Source organism: Molothrus ater, chromosome 1, assembly GCF_012460135.2.
Source record: "Molothrus ater isolate BHLD 08-10-18 breed brown headed cowbird chromosome 1, BPBGC_Mater_1.1, whole genome shotgun sequence".
In the NCBI taxonomy this organism is placed as follows: domain Eukaryota; kingdom Metazoa; phylum Chordata; class Aves; order Passeriformes; family Icteridae; genus Molothrus; species Molothrus ater.
In genome coordinates, this window is record NC_050478.2 from 111,006,700 (window position 1) to 111,023,802 (window position 17,103).

A 17,103-nucleotide genomic window follows, 5' to 3' on the forward strand; every position below is an offset into this window, starting at 1 on the left:
CCTTGCTGGAGCAGGTTTCCTGGCAGGACTTGTGATCCTGTGGGGGACCCACAGGACTGAAGAAGGTTGTGCCTAAATGACTGCACCCCATGCAAAGGTACCCATGGTGCAGGAGTTCATGAAGAACTGTAGCCCATGGGATGGACTCATATTGGAGAAGTTCACAGAGAACTGTCTCCCATGGGAGGAACCCACTCTGGAGCAGGGGGAGGACTCCTCTCCCTGAGCAGTAGCAGAAACAACCTGTAATGAACTGACCATAACCCCCATTCCCTGTCTCCCTGTGCCAGTGGGGGAGTGGAGATAGAACCCAGGAAGAAGGGAGAGGTAGGGGAAAGGTGTTTCTAAGATTTGTCTTACTTCTCATTATCCTGCTTTGATTTTGATTCATAAGAAATTAAATTAATATCCCTGAGCTGAGTCTGTTTTGCCCACGATAGCAATTTGTGAGTGATCTCTCCCTGTCCTTCTATCAACTCATGAGCCTTTCTTTATATTTTCTCTCCCTGTCCAGTTGCAGAGGGGAGTGACAGAGCAGATTTGGTGGGTGCCTGGCATCCATCCACCACAATAACACAAGTGAGAACTATATAGCAAGGCAAAGTAGATGGGTGCAATCTTGGATTCCAACTCTCAGCAGCATCTGACCAGGAATATTTTTGGCTTTCCAAGACCTTCTCTATAAGGATGAGGAATACTTATGATGAGAAAGATGTGAAAATACAAGGTGTTAATTTGTAGTTTCTCTGATATAACTGACAGCAGGACAGCTGGATTCTGAGCAGGGCCTCCCTATCTTGACACAATTTTGTAAATACCAGCAACATAGCCACATTTGTTCCTGTGTAAAATCAGAATAATTCTTTGATGTGGCATTGGGAAAACTCTATATAAACATAAGGCAGTATAACCCCTCAAAGTCTTCTGCCTTCTACCTCTTACCTGTTCTCTAAAATTTTTGATATTTTTAAATCACCATCACTTTCATGTCTTTTCACTATTTCAGGTATAAGGTTTGTGACCACAATATTTTAGATTGTGTGTGTACATATATTTATTTTCTTACCATAGATTTACCATTTCAGTTTTACACACAGGCACATTTAGTATGCTGTGTGATATTCTACATGATGAAATAAAAAATCAAATGCTTTGTCATCTTCTAAAAAATCGTGGATATGCTATAAAATTCTTTATGATTCCACAGCAACCTGACATTAATTTTATTGTAATATTCAATTTCATTAGCATATTAGCTATAGTATTAATTGTATTAATTGCTCATGTGTTGAAATATTTTCCATAAACACAATGCTCAAAATAAACATCTAGGAAGCAAAGCCATTTAAAATACAAGACTACTTCATTCTTCTGATAATAAATGTGACACTTGCCTAAAAGAGTAAGAATGATTTCCTACAAGTTATTTCAATAGGAGTTAGCTTTAATGTGATGTGCAATTTTTCCACTTTATTTTTTCCTCCGGTTTTTCTTTCTTTCAATAAATAATTGAAGGTTGCAAATCTTATACTTCGAAAAATTTTACCTAAAAAGATGACTTTAAATTTAGACATTACAGACAAAATAACTAAAGGCATGTGGAAGATTAATTAATCAAGAAAGGTTTGTGGGGACTCATAACCAAGTGTTAAGAATGAAGCAGTCTGCTGCAGAAAAAGCCTGTGCACAGCAGGTTCTTCTGTTCAGATTTCCCATGGATACACCATGGGGCTTCCCTCAGATAACTGAGTGTAGAGATCAGTTTCCAGCCCTGTCTGGAGGCAGCTTGAAGCAAACACCATGGTCTGGCCAGCACTGCTTCCTCACTGCTATCACTTCTCTTACTTCAACAATTCCATTCTGCTACAGCTTTGGAACTAAGTAATAATAGTTTTTCTTCACAAGAAAGGCTATGCTTTCCACAGACACTTAAATTAGAAAAGTTCTGAAAGTGAATATCCTTTCAACTGAAATTAAATTGTGAATCCTGTTAATGTGACCAAAGAACAACATATTTGCACTTTATTTTGCTTTTTAATAGAAAAGGGGTTTTGCCCTTCAGAGGAGGTAGAAATTTTTTCAAGAAGTGATGTGCACTTGCATTGTTTGGGATTTCTCTGCCAGCTCCTGAAACATTTGCTGCCACAGCACATCCCTAGAAAAGGTCATATGGAGAACATATTTCAGCATGGGTTTTGTAAAGAACCTTGTCAAAAGAAAACCTGGTCTATGGTACCCATGAAAGAAACCTTTCCCAGTTTGACTGAAAGGAAGGAGAAGAGGAAGTCCTACAATGTTTCAGTTGCTAGGGGCATCGTGTACTTCCATTTATTCAGAGTTCCAAGGCAGGCAGAGGGTTCTCCCAGAGGCTCTCAGTGGTACTGTCCAAAGCCATCAGGCAGAAGCAGCTGGGAAAGCATCTTAGACTGAAACCCTGGGACTCAAGGTCCAGGCACCCATCCCTTCAGGCACAACTCTCTCTATGTGTGGGATTTCTGAACATCCTCTCCTTGCAGGGCAAGGGCTGGGCCAGAGACAGCTGCCTGTTGCCTTTGGGATTTTGCTGCTTGTGCTTCTTCTGATCCTGCTTCTCTTGGCTGGGGAGAGGGAGAGGAAGGAGAGTGGAATTGTCGGGGTCACTGCAGCTCTCACACAGCTCTTCACTTTTAAAGTTTTAATTAAGAATATAAAGGGTATCTCCTGTTACACTTAAGGCAGCACCGATGGAGCAGAGGTATCATTACATCATATTATGGAAAAATTTGTTCCCCTGCTATGAACTCAACTGCAGTGGCTTATGAAAAGCAACAGCAGGATTAGGCAAGTATTTCATTAGGGTAATATTAAATTCTCCAGAAAGAAAACAGATCTTTTTTTAAACAAAACAAGACGATGTCTGTGATGGCAAGAAGTCAGAAATTTTAATTTCTCAGGAAGGCTCTGTCATTTTTTTTTTTTCTCTAAGAAACTTAATTTGCAGATATTAGCTTTCTTTGGTTCGTCTTGTGACAAAAATAAATGTCTTCATTTTCACAAGATGTATCCAAGGGAATTTCTCACAGATCATAGCAGAGATTTAGTTTTTTGTTTTTTCCTCAGACTTTTGGGGTTTCCAATAGGTGTGCTTACTCAAAAGTGTATGAAAATTGTCTAGATGCTCTGATACAGAGGCTGCTCTCCCTGCACCTTTTTCTGCTACTCAGGAGTCAGCACAGGACAGATCCTTATGCAGGAGGGAGGAGAGACAGGAATAGCTTTCCCTGCTGCATTTGCTGCCACCTTGATTCTGGATCCACAAACATAATGGTCCTCTGACCAAGCATCTCTCAGACACATTACAGCCATTTTTCAAGTTTACAAACCACAGCTTCCTGCAAGTGATTGTCTGCTGTAATCAAAGCTAATTGGAGTGCCAATTACAGCCCAGCTAGCTTAATTGGGTTACCAGTTCTGATGAGTCATCAAGTCACAGAAAAACGTGATGTGCATAATTCCCACAGATTTCCCTGTCTATAAGAAGGTATTTTTCATGAGGAACAGCAGCTCTTTCTCCAGCACAGCTGAGGCAGTGCCCGGGAGAGGGCTGTGTTTGTGTGCAGCAGAGCTGACTCAGCAGCAGGGTCTTTGGAGCCACATGCCAGTTAAGAGCTCATTAAGGTCATCAGTCCTCTATTTGCACGTTGACACTAACTGCTGGTTTTCTTGAGTTCTGTGGTGATAACAGAGCCCAAAGTTCCTGGCTGCCAACAAGTTTAAAAGCAAAAGCAGGGGGACTAGACCACCTGAGTATCTGATATGCCAGTGCAACAGCATTAAGTTGTAGGTGAAATTACTGAAGACAGGACAGAGAAGCACATTCCTGCAGCAATCCAGCTAGGGATGCCATGGAGGAAATTCTGAACTAAACATTGCGAATCAGTCTGGAAGCAGCTAGTGAGTGCTTTTACACTCTCTGCTTCTAAATGTGACTGTGGGAATACCTGGCAGAGAAGCAATGGGGAAAAAAAACAGCAAGGGAAACATAACTTTTCTTACTCGTCATCAGCCATTTACTAATGTCTCCAGTATCCTCTAAGTTACTGGAGATGAAGAGCTACCTTTAATAGAGCAGATATCATATAAATTTGATGAATGAGTTCACAAAACAAGAACAGATATTTATGGGAATTAAGATCTTTTACTAGACTAGTCAGTAGAATTGGGGAAAAAATATTATGTACTTTCTGGTGTGTATGTAGTGTATTTTGGACTAATGGAAAAATACCACCTTGAGCTACAAAGCCTGCCTTCTCTTAGTTCATAGACAACCACAACAGCTATTTTTTTACAGATGAGAAAACTGACATACAGAGATTTTTATGGTACAATCTTCTACCACAGCTGATGACTTTGCTAAAGAGCATCAAAAAATCCTCACGTTCACAAGCTTATCACTTTGACTGTAACCAAGTCATCACAGAAGGCACTAAAAACCAAGTGAGCAGGACAGCAGTTCAGCATCAGAGGGGAACAGGAAATAGTACTTGTTAGCACCTTGCATCCCAGTTAATCAAAGCAGTTTACAAACTTTACTGATATTCAGCCTCACCACAAATCTGTCAGGCAGGGAAATATTAAAAACAGGGCCACAGGCACAGGTCACTAACAGGCACTGACAGAGTTATCATACATGTCTGCTAGTTGATACCCATTCCCAGATTTAACCACTAATACAGTTTGGATGCTGCAGTGATCCAGCAGAGCTTTCTGAACATTTACATGTACAGTGATCATCTGAGCAACCAGTGAAATAGGCCTGAACACAGCTACTCCTCTCCTGCTGGAAGAACTTCAGGGACAAGCCTTACACAGACATGGCTGAAACTTGCAGACCAGCTGGCTGCCTAATGTCTTAGTCCTGAGCCAACTTCTTCTTCCAAAACCTATTTTCTAGGGGACAACACAGATGCACCACAGCTGGACCACCATCTCTGAGTTGTTCTCAAACCACTGGATTGTGATTATGTTTACAGCATTACATCTGCAGCCATTAATTTGAATACTGTATTTCCATTAAAACACATATTTGAGTGTTTGTCAAACTTATTTTCAATAATTTGGCTGTATCTTTCATCTCGTGCCTGTAACAGGAAGCTCAGAAGACTGACTGTGCTCTTCAGGCTGCAAGACCTTGGCTATCTGAGACACAGATAAGCCAGCCCACGGAAGCGCTGGGCCTTTGGAAGTGCACTAAGCTTGTTAATACTGCTACTCATCTGTGCACTGAGGACACCATTCACTTAGGTGCCCTGGGTATGCTTTCTGAAGATGTCCACAGGGCTGAAAACCAGACAAGAACTCAGCTGATGCTGACTGTGGGCTGATAAGTACTTGACCTTGCTGAATGTCTATGACTTTTTGACATCCATGACGACTGACTTGTTTTTCAAAGGCAGAAGTCACTTGACAACAGCTACCTCTCTCTGCATTTCCATTACCACATTTGTTATAGAATGGAGCAGAATTGAGAAGGTCTGGTAGTGTATAACTGTGTAATTACTGTTAATAGATACTACCTGGACTAATTCACATCGTGCCTCACAGTCTGGTATTGGGGGGAAAATAGCTTGTGGCTTCAGACAGCATAGTAATTTTTGTTAATATCACAAATCAATTGCAGTTAAATGACATTCTCATGGGCACTGTCTGGCTGCTAGGCTTGCTGCAAGCCTTTTTCTCCTGCACAGCAATGAATCACTGATGCTGACAATTTGCTCAAGAACAGCCCTTTATTGCAAATGCAGAAAATATTTCTGAATTACTTCTAGGGTTTTGCAATTTCACATATTTCAATATCTCAGCCAAATATATTCGCCTTGAACTCTATTTTTCTATTGCTTTAATATTATGAAAACAATTACATAGTTAAAAAACCAAAACCAAAACAGGGATGATAAATACTTACCACTTGGCTTATATCATATCCCCAAGGAAGAAAAAGAACTCCTGTGTTATATTTCTCCCAGTGTGAACACATGAAGTTAAACAAGACAATGCTTAAATATATATACATTGTATATACAGAAACTCCAGTCTTCCCATTGTCACGGGAACAGACAGAAAAAAAGGAAAGCACAAAAATGGAGGTAGCCCAGCTATCCAGCCCATGGTCAAATAGTTCTCCCAGGGGAGTACTGGACTGAGTCCTTCGAGCATGTTTCCCATCTATGGAGTCTAGAAGGATCGAAAAAGGAAAATAAACAAAGAATTAAAGCACAACAAAAGCAGTAGCTTTCTCCACATACAATTCACTACTGCCGTATATAACATACAGGAAAATTACACTGATGACAGCAAACTGAAACACAACAGCCCTCTCAATACCATCAGGTTAAAACTGCTCATAAAATAATTGCTCAAGATAGCAAGTAACTTTTCTGTCCTTACCTCAGCTCTGAAACTAAATGCCACCTTTCTCATGAGTTTTAGAAAGACACTCATAATTACTTGCCCCCAGTGGTCTTGAAACACTTTTACATCAGTCCCTGCAATTAGTTTCAAGTGCTGAAAAGTGTCCATAGAGCTTCTTGCCCATCCATTGGTGTTGTGGACCCTCTGAGCCTTCAGACCTCTTGTGGGATGGATTCACTAAGGCTTTTAAGTTCCTTGATGCTCAATACATCAATGACTAACAGTTACATGGCAGCTTAAAGGAGGGAGCAAATTTCACAAAATTTATTTGCATTTGTGCTTACACATATTTTGAAGTGTTTTTCAGTTTTCATATAAGAGTGTGTTCAGATGGCCAAAAAGGCCAATGGCATCCTGGCCTCCACCAGAAGTAGTGTGGCCAGCAGGACCAGGGCAGTGATTGTCCCCCTGTACTTGGCACTGGTGGGGTCACACCTTTAATCCTGTGTTCAGTTCTGGGCCCCTCACTACAAGAAGAACATTGAGGTGCTGGGGTGTGTCCAGAGAATGGCAACAGAGCTGGTGAAGGGTCTGGAGCACAAGTCTTATGAGGAGTGTCTGCGAGAGCTGGGGTGGTTTAGCCTGGAAAAAAGGAGGCTCAGGAGTGACCTTATGTGCTCTCTACAACCACCTGAAAGGAGGTTTTAGTGAAATGGGGGTCGGTCTCTTCTCCCAGGTACAAGAAGAAATGGTCTCAGGTCACACCAGGGGAGGTTACATTGGACATTTCTACAAAGATGGTTATCAGGCATTGGAACAGGCTGTTCAGGTAAGTGGTGGAGTCACCATCGCTGGAGGTATTTAAAAGGTGTGCAGATAAGGCACTTGGGGACATGGTTTAGTGGTAGACTTGGCATTGCTGGGTTAATGGCTGCACTTGATGACCTTAAAGGATTATTCCAACATGTATGATTACATGATTCTAAGAATGCATTAGTTAAGGTGCATTACGCGTTGATCACTTTTAGTGCTTGAGTGCTAAAAAAATGATACAGCACTGTACAGGACCTTACTCTGGGAATGTAGTTGGACAATATGGTTTGAGTTGCTCTGATAGATCACTGCTGTTGAACAGGGTGACCTGCAACCTGTTCAGCTGGTGGAAAGACAGCAAACATTATGTTTTCTTCTGGGTCACTGAATTGGTACTGTGAGTGGTACAAAATGCAAGGGAGATGGCACTAGGGAGGGATGGTGAACACAGGGAGGAGAAAGGTGGTCTAGCAGCTGTAACATTTCTTAGTTGTAATGTCAAACCATACTCTTAGTCTCTTTTCTGAGACTGTGCAGGTGAAAAATAGAACTATTTTCCTCTTGAAGTTACATGTAAACATGCAGGATGAACCTCTTAGGAAAAAGTACACAGAACAAACCCTACAGATTACTTGGTTTTGTCTTGAATCTCAAAATAAAATGGAGGTGCTTTTTTATTTGATATTATTTGGCAGGTGCTATAGCTAACAATTATTAGCTATTGTTAGCATTAATAACCCAAAACTGAGGAGGAGCACAACTCAGCAGAGTGAGACCAAAGACACCACAGCTGCTGTAGATCATATGCTACTTACTTCTCTGAATTATTTGGCAGTACTATGAGTTTTGTTTAATGTAAATATACTTCAGGGACCTAAACCAGGAAAAGATGGGATTTCATTTTGTACAGATTTTAGACTATATCTCTATTGTAATATCTAAACAGCTGTGATATATCCTCTGCTCAAACACAAATCTCTTGAGACAGTTCTCAGAACTCAAAAACTTAAATATCTCATAGAGGATTTCAAATATAGCTTGTCTTCTTCTAGAGACTCATTCTCTCTCTATTAACATTTCCATTGAATTTTCAGCATCTTACTGAAATGTGCAGAAAGAAAACTGTGTAAGCTTGAGGTTACTTGAAAGGTGTTGCAATAAAATTAGAAATTCTTCCATCCATTGAACGACATCTCTGAAACCTTACCAGCAAATAAAGATATAAGCAATCCTAAAGAGTTTGTGGTGGTTTATGTTCCAAGAACACCTATCTCAAATCAGACAGGATTCAGGTACACAGGTGTTACTATTTAAAAATAAGAATGTTAGAACATTTGTCTGTTTATAAATTTGACGTTGTCACACAAGTATATAGATACTAAAATATCTACCTCACAGTGAAAAGTGGTTTTCATTTTGCAAGAACTTGGTTTTTGTAAAAAGAAGCTTATAGTATTGTCCTAAAATACAGTACTTCTAATTATAATGGTCATGGAAAAAAATACAGGAACCATATGACACATACATCAAACCGGATTTTCAGAAATCCTTAACCACATTTTCCATGTAGTTTCATTGGCTTTTTAAAAGACTGAAAATATTTTCTGGTTTAGGTTTCAGTTTGAAATCATTCATGCCAACAATGGTGTGTGTTCATTGGTCAGCATACACTGTTTCACACTTCCATTGCTTTAGAATTCTTATATTATGATTTTGTCTCACAAAGATTCATAAATACTCCATTTTATAAAGTTTATATAACTTTTAAAGAGTGGAATTCAAAGTAACAGCAAAAAGCCCTCCATTTCATGGGAAGGAAATGATACCAAGCCACCTTAAAAAAGCAGGAGGGATGGAGAGCAGCATGTTAGGGAATTTGGAGAGAGTAACTGTGTCATTAAAATAAGCTGAGAAAGATTACAGTTGCATATTTAGTTAGTTATTATGGTTCTTTGCAGTCTTCCAGAGGGAAAACTTTGGCCATGCAAAATTAAATCTCCGACTAAATATTTCATGAAGTGGCTTGGACAGCAGACATAAAAATCTACATATATATTAGTTCATTATAGCTTTGACTGTCAACATCATATTCCTTGCCTTCCAAGTATTAGGAACTACAAGCTTCACTGGAAAAAGCCAACTACATTAAAAATCTCAGAAGCTGAACTTCCCATGAGCCTTCTGGGGTGCCATACAGTAACAGTTCCAATATGTAATTCCAATTTATGAAGCGTCACTTCAATAAATTCCATACAATGACATAAAAAAATGATTTTCACAAAAGAAACCACCCTTCTGAGTACAGAGAGCTGCTAGAGAAATCTGAATAGTAGTCACCTTTAAGGGATTGTTGTCCCATTGCTTTTTATGGCACAAAGAAATTCTGGACAAAATTATTTTGGCACAATCTCACCAACTGAATAAAAATGCCAAGGTATGTACAATGCAGGGGGAGAGATCTGCTCAAGGGGATACCCCAGGTCAATCAAGATGGCTCTACATGCATTGGTCTGATTCCAAAAGTGGTCAGCCCCTCTGCACAGCACTGCATGTATAACACACCTGTATATAGCCTGAGCATCTCAAATATGGCACACAAATATACGGCTACACTGCAATGGCCTTACCAGAAACAGTGTCAAGGAGAGGGTACATTTGGAATCAATTAAGGTTGAAAAAGACCTCCAAGATCGTTGAGTTCAATCTCTGACTGAATACTACCATGTCAACTAAATCATAATGCCAAGTGCCATGTCCAGTAATTTCTTGAACATTTTCCAGGGATGGCAATTCCACTACCTTCCTGGGCAGCCCATTCCAAGGCTTAACCACCCCTTCAGAGAAAAATTTCTTCCTGATGTCACACATGAACCTCTCCTGGCACAGCTTGAGGTTATTTCCTTTTGTCCTGTTGATTGTTGTCTAGGAGAAGAAACCAATCCTCACCTTGCTACAGCGTCCTGCTACAGGTGTCTATTGGTTGTAGAGAGCAATAAGGTCATCCCTGAGCCTCCTTTTCTCCAGACTTAACATCCCCAGCTCCTTCAGCTTCTCCTCATAAGATTTGTGCTCCAGACCCTTCACCAGCTCTGTTGCCCTTCTCTGTACATGTTCCAGCACCTCAATGTCCTTCTTGTAGTGAGGGGCCGAGAACTGAACACAGGAGTCAAGTTGAGGCCTCACCAGTGCTGAGTACAGGGGACAATCACTGCCCTGATCCTGCTGGCCACATGATTTCTGATACAAGCCAGGGTGCCATTGGTGTTTTAGGACACCTGAGCCCACAATGGCTCAATGTTAGCCACGGTCAACCACCACCCCTTCTTTTTCCATTGGGTCACTTTCCAGCCACTCTTTCTCCAGCCTGTGGCACTGCCTGGGGTTGTTGTGACCCAGGTGCAGTACCTGGCATTTGGCCTTGTTGAGCCTCACACCATTGGCCTCAGCCCATTGATCCAGCCTGTCCAGATGCCCATGCAGAGCCTTCCTGCCCTCCAGCAGATCAACAGTCCCACCCAACTTGGTGTCATCTGCAAACTCACTGAGGGTGGACTCAATCCCCTCATTCAAATTATTGATAAAGATATTAAACATGCCTGATCCCCTGTCTGTCCTGCATGTGCTGCACAAGGACACTAAAGATGATCTGTTCCATAACCTTCCCAGACACTGAGGTCAGGCTGACAGGCCTGAAGTTCCCCAGATCCTCCTTCCAACCCTTCTTGCAGGTGGGCATCACACTGGCCAGTTCTCCAGTTCTCTGGGTCCCCCCTGGTTGACCAGGACTGGTGACAAATGCTGGAGAGTAGCCTGGCTCTTCCACCAGCTCCCTCAGTACCCTGGTGTGGATCCCATCTGGCCCCACAGAGTGTCTGGTGAGTGTCAGCTGGCACAGCAGGACACTGCTGCTCCCTCCTGGATCCCAGCAGGGTTCTGTTCTGTCTGCTCCCTCCTGGATCCCAGCAGGGTTCTGTTCTGCTCCCTCCTGGATCCCAGCAGGGCTCTGTTCTGCTCCCTCCTGGAGCACAGCAGGGCACTGCTGCTCCCTCCTGGATCACAGCAGGGCTCTGTTCTGCTCCCTCCTGGAGCACAGCAGGGTTCTGTTCTGCTCCCTCCTGGATCCCAGCAGGGCTCTGGCTGCTCCCTGTCTCTCCCTACCAGCTCAGGCCACCTGCCTGGAGGGTGTTGGGCCTTTCTGCTGAAGACTGAGCCAAAGGCATTAAGTACCTCAGCGTTTTCCTCATCTTTGGTTACAATGTTCCCCTTTGCACCCAATAAAGGATGGAGATTTTCCTTGGCCCTCTTTTTGTTGCTAATGTATTTATAAAAACACTTTGTATTATCTTTCACAGTAGTGACAGCATGGAGTTCAAGCTGAGCTTTCACCAATCCAGTTTTCTCTCTACAAGACCTGATGACATCCTTGTACTCTTCTTAAGTTGTCTGCCCCTATTTCCCAAGTTTATAAACTCTTTTTTTTTTTTTTTTCTCTCCAAGTCCAGTGAAAACTCCCTGTTCAGCCAGGCCAGTCTTCCCTGATGGCTCATCCTTGGGCACCTAGGGATAGCCTGCTCCTGTGCCTATAAGATTTTCTTCTTTAAATGTATCTAGCTTTCCTGGATCCTTATTACACAGAACTGTGCAGTCCTTTAAATGTATTACCTTTAGTCTCCCCAAAAAATAATTCTGTTGAACCATTGTGTGGAAAGTCTACTTTGGAACGAGAGAGTTTTGGAAGAGAAAGCAAAAAAGCCACATAAATGTGGATCTCACTTCCAGGTCAGCATAATTTCACGTCTGTCTTCACACCACCGCACAGCAAGGTGCAGTCTACCTAAAAATACACTCATGGCACAGAATGAAGTAGTAAAAATAGAATATGAAACTGAGACATAGGTGTTATAGGAGAAAAACAGCAAGAGGAAAGAAAAAATATACACTTATTTCCATAAGAAACTCAGGCCTGTCATCACATCTGTCATCACCACCTCTCCTGACACAGTCCTTAAGCACTGAAGTGCCTAATAATTTCCTTTTTTCTGCTTTGTCCTTTATTTTTCCTATTTCTTTGAAAGCACCCTCTGCTAATTCTGATGTCTGAGCTTCTCAGAATATCATCATCAAGGGACGAAGATTTTTATGAAACCAAACAACAGTGACTCTCCTATGAAGAAGGCTGAGAGAGTTGGGGTTGTTCAGCCTGGAGGAGAGAAAGCTCCAGGGAGTCCTTAGAGCAGCCTTCTAGTACCTAAAGGGGCTACAGGAGAGCTGGAGAGGGACTTTTGTCAAGAGCATGTAGGGATAGGACAAGGGGGAATGGGTTCACTGAAAGAAGGTAGGTTTAGATTAGGTATTAGCAAGAAAATCTTTACTGTGAGGATGATGAGGCATTGGATTGGGTTGCCTGGAGAAGCTGGGAATGTCCCATCCCTGGAGGTGTTCAAGACCAGATTGGATGGGGCTCTGGGCAACCTGATCTAGTGGAAAGTGTCCCTGCCCATGGCAGGGGGATTGGAACCAGACTGCTGCTATATAATGATTTCCATTGTTCCTCTAAAATAATTTGAACATTCAAGAGGGATAAGAGTTACTGTAATAGAGCCTCTAATATATTACTTAACATGCTAGTTTGGGTTTAAGTCTGATAAACCTTTTTATTGTGTGTTTTGGTTTGGGGTTTTTTAGTTTGTTTGGGTTTTTTTTAATCTAAGAGAACTGTTTTGGAAAGAGATCAGTAATTTATCCTCAATGCCTCTTTATCTCAGAATCATCACTAGTGAATTTGAAGACAAAATTACATGAAAATGTCAGACATGCAAATTATTTCACTCTACATTACCTAATGCATAAGCACAAAAGGTGGTAAAAGCACTGAACAGCCACACCCAGGTGGGAACAAGTCCAGGACTGGTACCTGAAAAAAAATGGGGTAGTGAGTCAGGGTAACAGGGGTTAACATCAAAGAAATCCACCAAGATATGCACACAGATACAAACTAGCTGCCACTGATTAACACATTGCATCAAACAGAAATATTTGAGTCTGACCTTCAGGCACTGGTGAGCTCTATCAAAGAAGCACTGAGCAGGCTTGAATGTGTTTCCACCGTAAAGGACAAAAGGTAATTGAGAGGTTTTTGGTCCTGAAATGACTCTAATATTGCACAAAACAATGATAGCAACTAGGCAAATATTCACAGGTCATGGGAAGAATATCCATTGAAAAATTAGTTAATGTTCATGTTATATATGGGAAAAAAAGTTTTCAAGCATTATTATCAGTACCAGTCTGGGGTTTGTGTAGCACTCTCACCACACAGATCTGAACAGGAAGTTTTTGTCCTTAGGCAAGCAGAAATACTAGCACCCTTTTTTTTTTTTTTTTCCATGAGAAAAAGGAAAAGATAGTTGAATTGGACAGAGCCCAGAGTTCTGTTCTTGCTCTGCTGACAGCATTAATCCAAGGTTATTGTTGCTCCTTTAAAGAAATCGATCCTTCTTCCAAAGAGACTTCTATTTAACTTAAGCATCACCCAATACTACATCAACACTAAACAACTGTAAATGCAAAGCGCTCTCAGGTTTCTGCCATTTGGCACCAAACACAGGGAATTCCTGCATACAGAGGTGTGTCCTTGCCTGAAAGATGCCAGCACCTAAAGCAGTGCCCTGACTTCCTTTCTCTCAGTGCCTCATCTTGCCATTCTGAAAGCAAAGATGACAATTCCTGACTCCTAGCTGCAAATCTACAAACTGTACCATGAAAACCAACTGTGCAGGAAATTAAATTTTTTATTTCTGATCCTAGGTATAGGATTGATATATGATACTCCAAAGGCCCTTTAGGTTGCATGGAAATTTTCCATCAACTGAGAAATGATGGGGACTGTTCTCATGTGGACTTAGGAAGAGCTTGCAAACTACACATACAGGTCTCAACTCTAACAGACTTCATCACCATTTCAAATGTCTTCAAGTTCCATGTATATCAACTGAGAATGTGCCAAGATAACATCATCCCATTAAAAAGATCTGTTCTGGATGTTCTTTTATTACAGGGCTGAGTAAATATCATCTGCATTGAAAAAAAAAAAACCACCAGGTGTGCAAGAACGAGGTCAGACAACTACATAACAAGCTGGTCCTGAAAATGTAACTTTTGAATCAAAACTGCTAACAAGTATCCCTGCCTCTAGAATTGCTATGCTAAATGTACAACAACCCTCACCAAAGTCTGCCTCCTGAAGCTAACCACAGGCATAACAAAATAAAGGCAGCTAAATGTAGTTGTTTCAGGAAATAAAAGTTATCTTCACTGAATTGTCTAGTTTAACGAAAATCAAAACCTTTTATCTATATGTATTTTACATATTACTCAGGAGCAATTAGATCCAAAAAAATTCTGACTTGGTCTTCAATGAGGAGCAAACATGGACTTGGACTTTGAAAGTCATAATTTGAAGAGACATTTATTTAGAAACTATGTTTTTGTCTAGAAGCAGTCTTGAATAGGGGGTGTGAATAGTGGAGAAATGAAAGGGAAGTTAACTCTTGCAGGCATTAGTGTAGGTATTAGGAAATGTGAAATCAATGAAAATGTTATGAAGAATATTCAAGTGGATTTTGGCTGCATATTTAAACCCTGGAATAAACTTTAAATATAATGAGATCTTACCAGAGACTTCAAGCAGCATATGCTGAAACCCATTTTAGGGATAAAGTTAAATTAGATTTTTCAATAAAATTATCTAAATTTATAATGCTATGTGTGAGGTAGATTCTCCTATCTGCACCTATAGAAGCCTTATTAAGGGAATAAGTGGAAGATTTAAGTGTCTGATACCTCCCTGTAACATTCAGAATTATAAGCAGTTCAATAACTCTGAAAAATTACTATGTGTATATATTTACCTGAGGCAGTGTAGTCCCAGTCATAAAAAGATATTAGAAAATAATTAAACAAAATCATGACAAATCCAGAGAATGTTAACAGGTTGGGAGCAATCCACAAAGGCACTATCTGTTAAAAAATGAAAGGAAAAAAGTCAGAAAAATTATATTTCAAATTGTACATCTTATTTTAATAAAATATTTTTTATCAGGAAAGAAGCTTTTATATTACATCAGCAATATTCAGATTTGTGTATATTTCCCCATTTTCAAATCTAAATACAGTTTTAATTTCTGAAATTTATTTTCAAATGCAATCCTTTTGCCTGATTTCTGTGACTGCAGTAAGAATGATATTTGTGAAACGTTGTACTCCCTTTAAAATGTTGTACATTGTCCTCATTCACCCAGCTCCCAAGGAAAGCCTGATCCCAAGGATCAGCTGTGTCAGAACTGAAAGAAGGCTGCAGCACCCCAGTGTGGTAATTCAGCATCCACGTGGCAGGTTTTTTAAGCATTGTATTCCCACACTATAACAAGGAAAGCCCTTCTTCCAAAGTATATGAATAATTTCTTACTCCAAACATCAACTAAATCAGACCCTGAGTGCATTACACTTTTAGATTCAGAAATCTCCCCATTATAAGCATCTCCCTGCTCTCTAGATAGTAACTTTCTGACAGGGTCTCCCTCTTTATTCATCAATTATTAACACTCCATTAACTCATTTTACTTTGGAGGGTGCTGAAAAGGACTCTGCCTTCACCTAGACCTCTTTGTCTCAGTAATCATTCTCAGGCATTCATTCCCTGGCTTTAAGGTGCTCCTTACACTGCAAAAGGAATCCCTTTTGAAAATACTCTTCCCAAGCAACACAGTTTCTCCAGAATATTTTTTGAAATAGCCTACACAGCTTTCTACATGATTTTTAGACAGAACATATTTGCAGAAATACTAAGCATCAACCATTACCATCACTCAAACACATTATCAATATATATAAAACACAAAAATACTAAAGGCTTATAATTAAATTGTTTGGAGTGCCTAAGGACTCAAAATATATATAAAGTACTTCAACACTATAAAACAGTACAAGAAAATATTAAAGAAAATCAAATAATTCCTGATACTAACAGGAATAGTATATTACAATATACTATAGTATATTTACAATATACTATAGTATATTGCATACTCTAACTATACCAGTAATAGTTTTGAAATCAAATGATTTGTCAATATCTCTGGACTAGCTAGCTGAACAGACAGATGAATACATATTAATTTATTCTATCCAACTACTACATTTACTTAAATTTACTTTTAAAAATGTGAATGCTTTAATATCCTGACTGGGTTATCTTTTTCAACTATAGAACAATTTGTAATATTCAGGAGAAATTGTGAAAACCAATAGTGTACAGACTAAGTGTATACTTCCAAAAACCAGGTTAGAGTTCCTGAACACTTTTCCATTATGTTTCTTAGATGTTTTCTGTAATGACATTGGGAAAACTATTATATCTGATATTTGTTTCCTTATCAGCAGGACTTTATCACTGATTTTAAAACACTGCATGTCAGCTTTCATGGTATTTAAAATACACCATGGAATGCATATAGCTACAATTTTTAAAATGTAACATATCTATCATTCTGAGTGTTCAAAAGGGCAAATCTAAACCTCTAAGAAAAGGGACAGCAAATGTCCCCTGAAATTCCTTTTGGAGATCATCTAAGGAGGAACCCTTCACCGCATGGTCTCCCTTTCTTACACTGACTGCATGCTCAGCGTGCAGCAACAGCTGCACATCTCCCACCTTTGCTACCTGAGGATGCAGAAGATGGATCTCCTGCTGGGATTTATCTGGTATCTCTGACCTTCCATGAAATAAGAAGCACAGACACTGAAAAAAAAAATCTAGATTTGTCTCTTTTAATCTAAATCATAGATCAAAAGAATGCTCTAAGACACTATGGATGAAATGTTTACATGGATATACATGGA

At 40.1% G+C, this 17,103-nt stretch overlaps 1 protein-coding gene across 1 annotated transcript in view; it reads right to left on the minus strand.

Moving 5' to 3' along the window:
• Window positions 1-17,103, minus strand: part of LOC118684370 (ethanolaminephosphotransferase 1-like) — a 56,859-nt gene that overhangs the window by 23,919 nt on the left and 15,837 nt on the right. Inside the window, 3 exon segments of the mRNA XM_036379188.2 lie at window positions 5,945-6,213; window positions 13,043-13,117; window positions 15,114-15,222. Of these exon segments, the coding sequence (XP_036235081.1) occupies window positions 5,945-6,213; window positions 13,043-13,117; window positions 15,114-15,222 (453 nt within the window).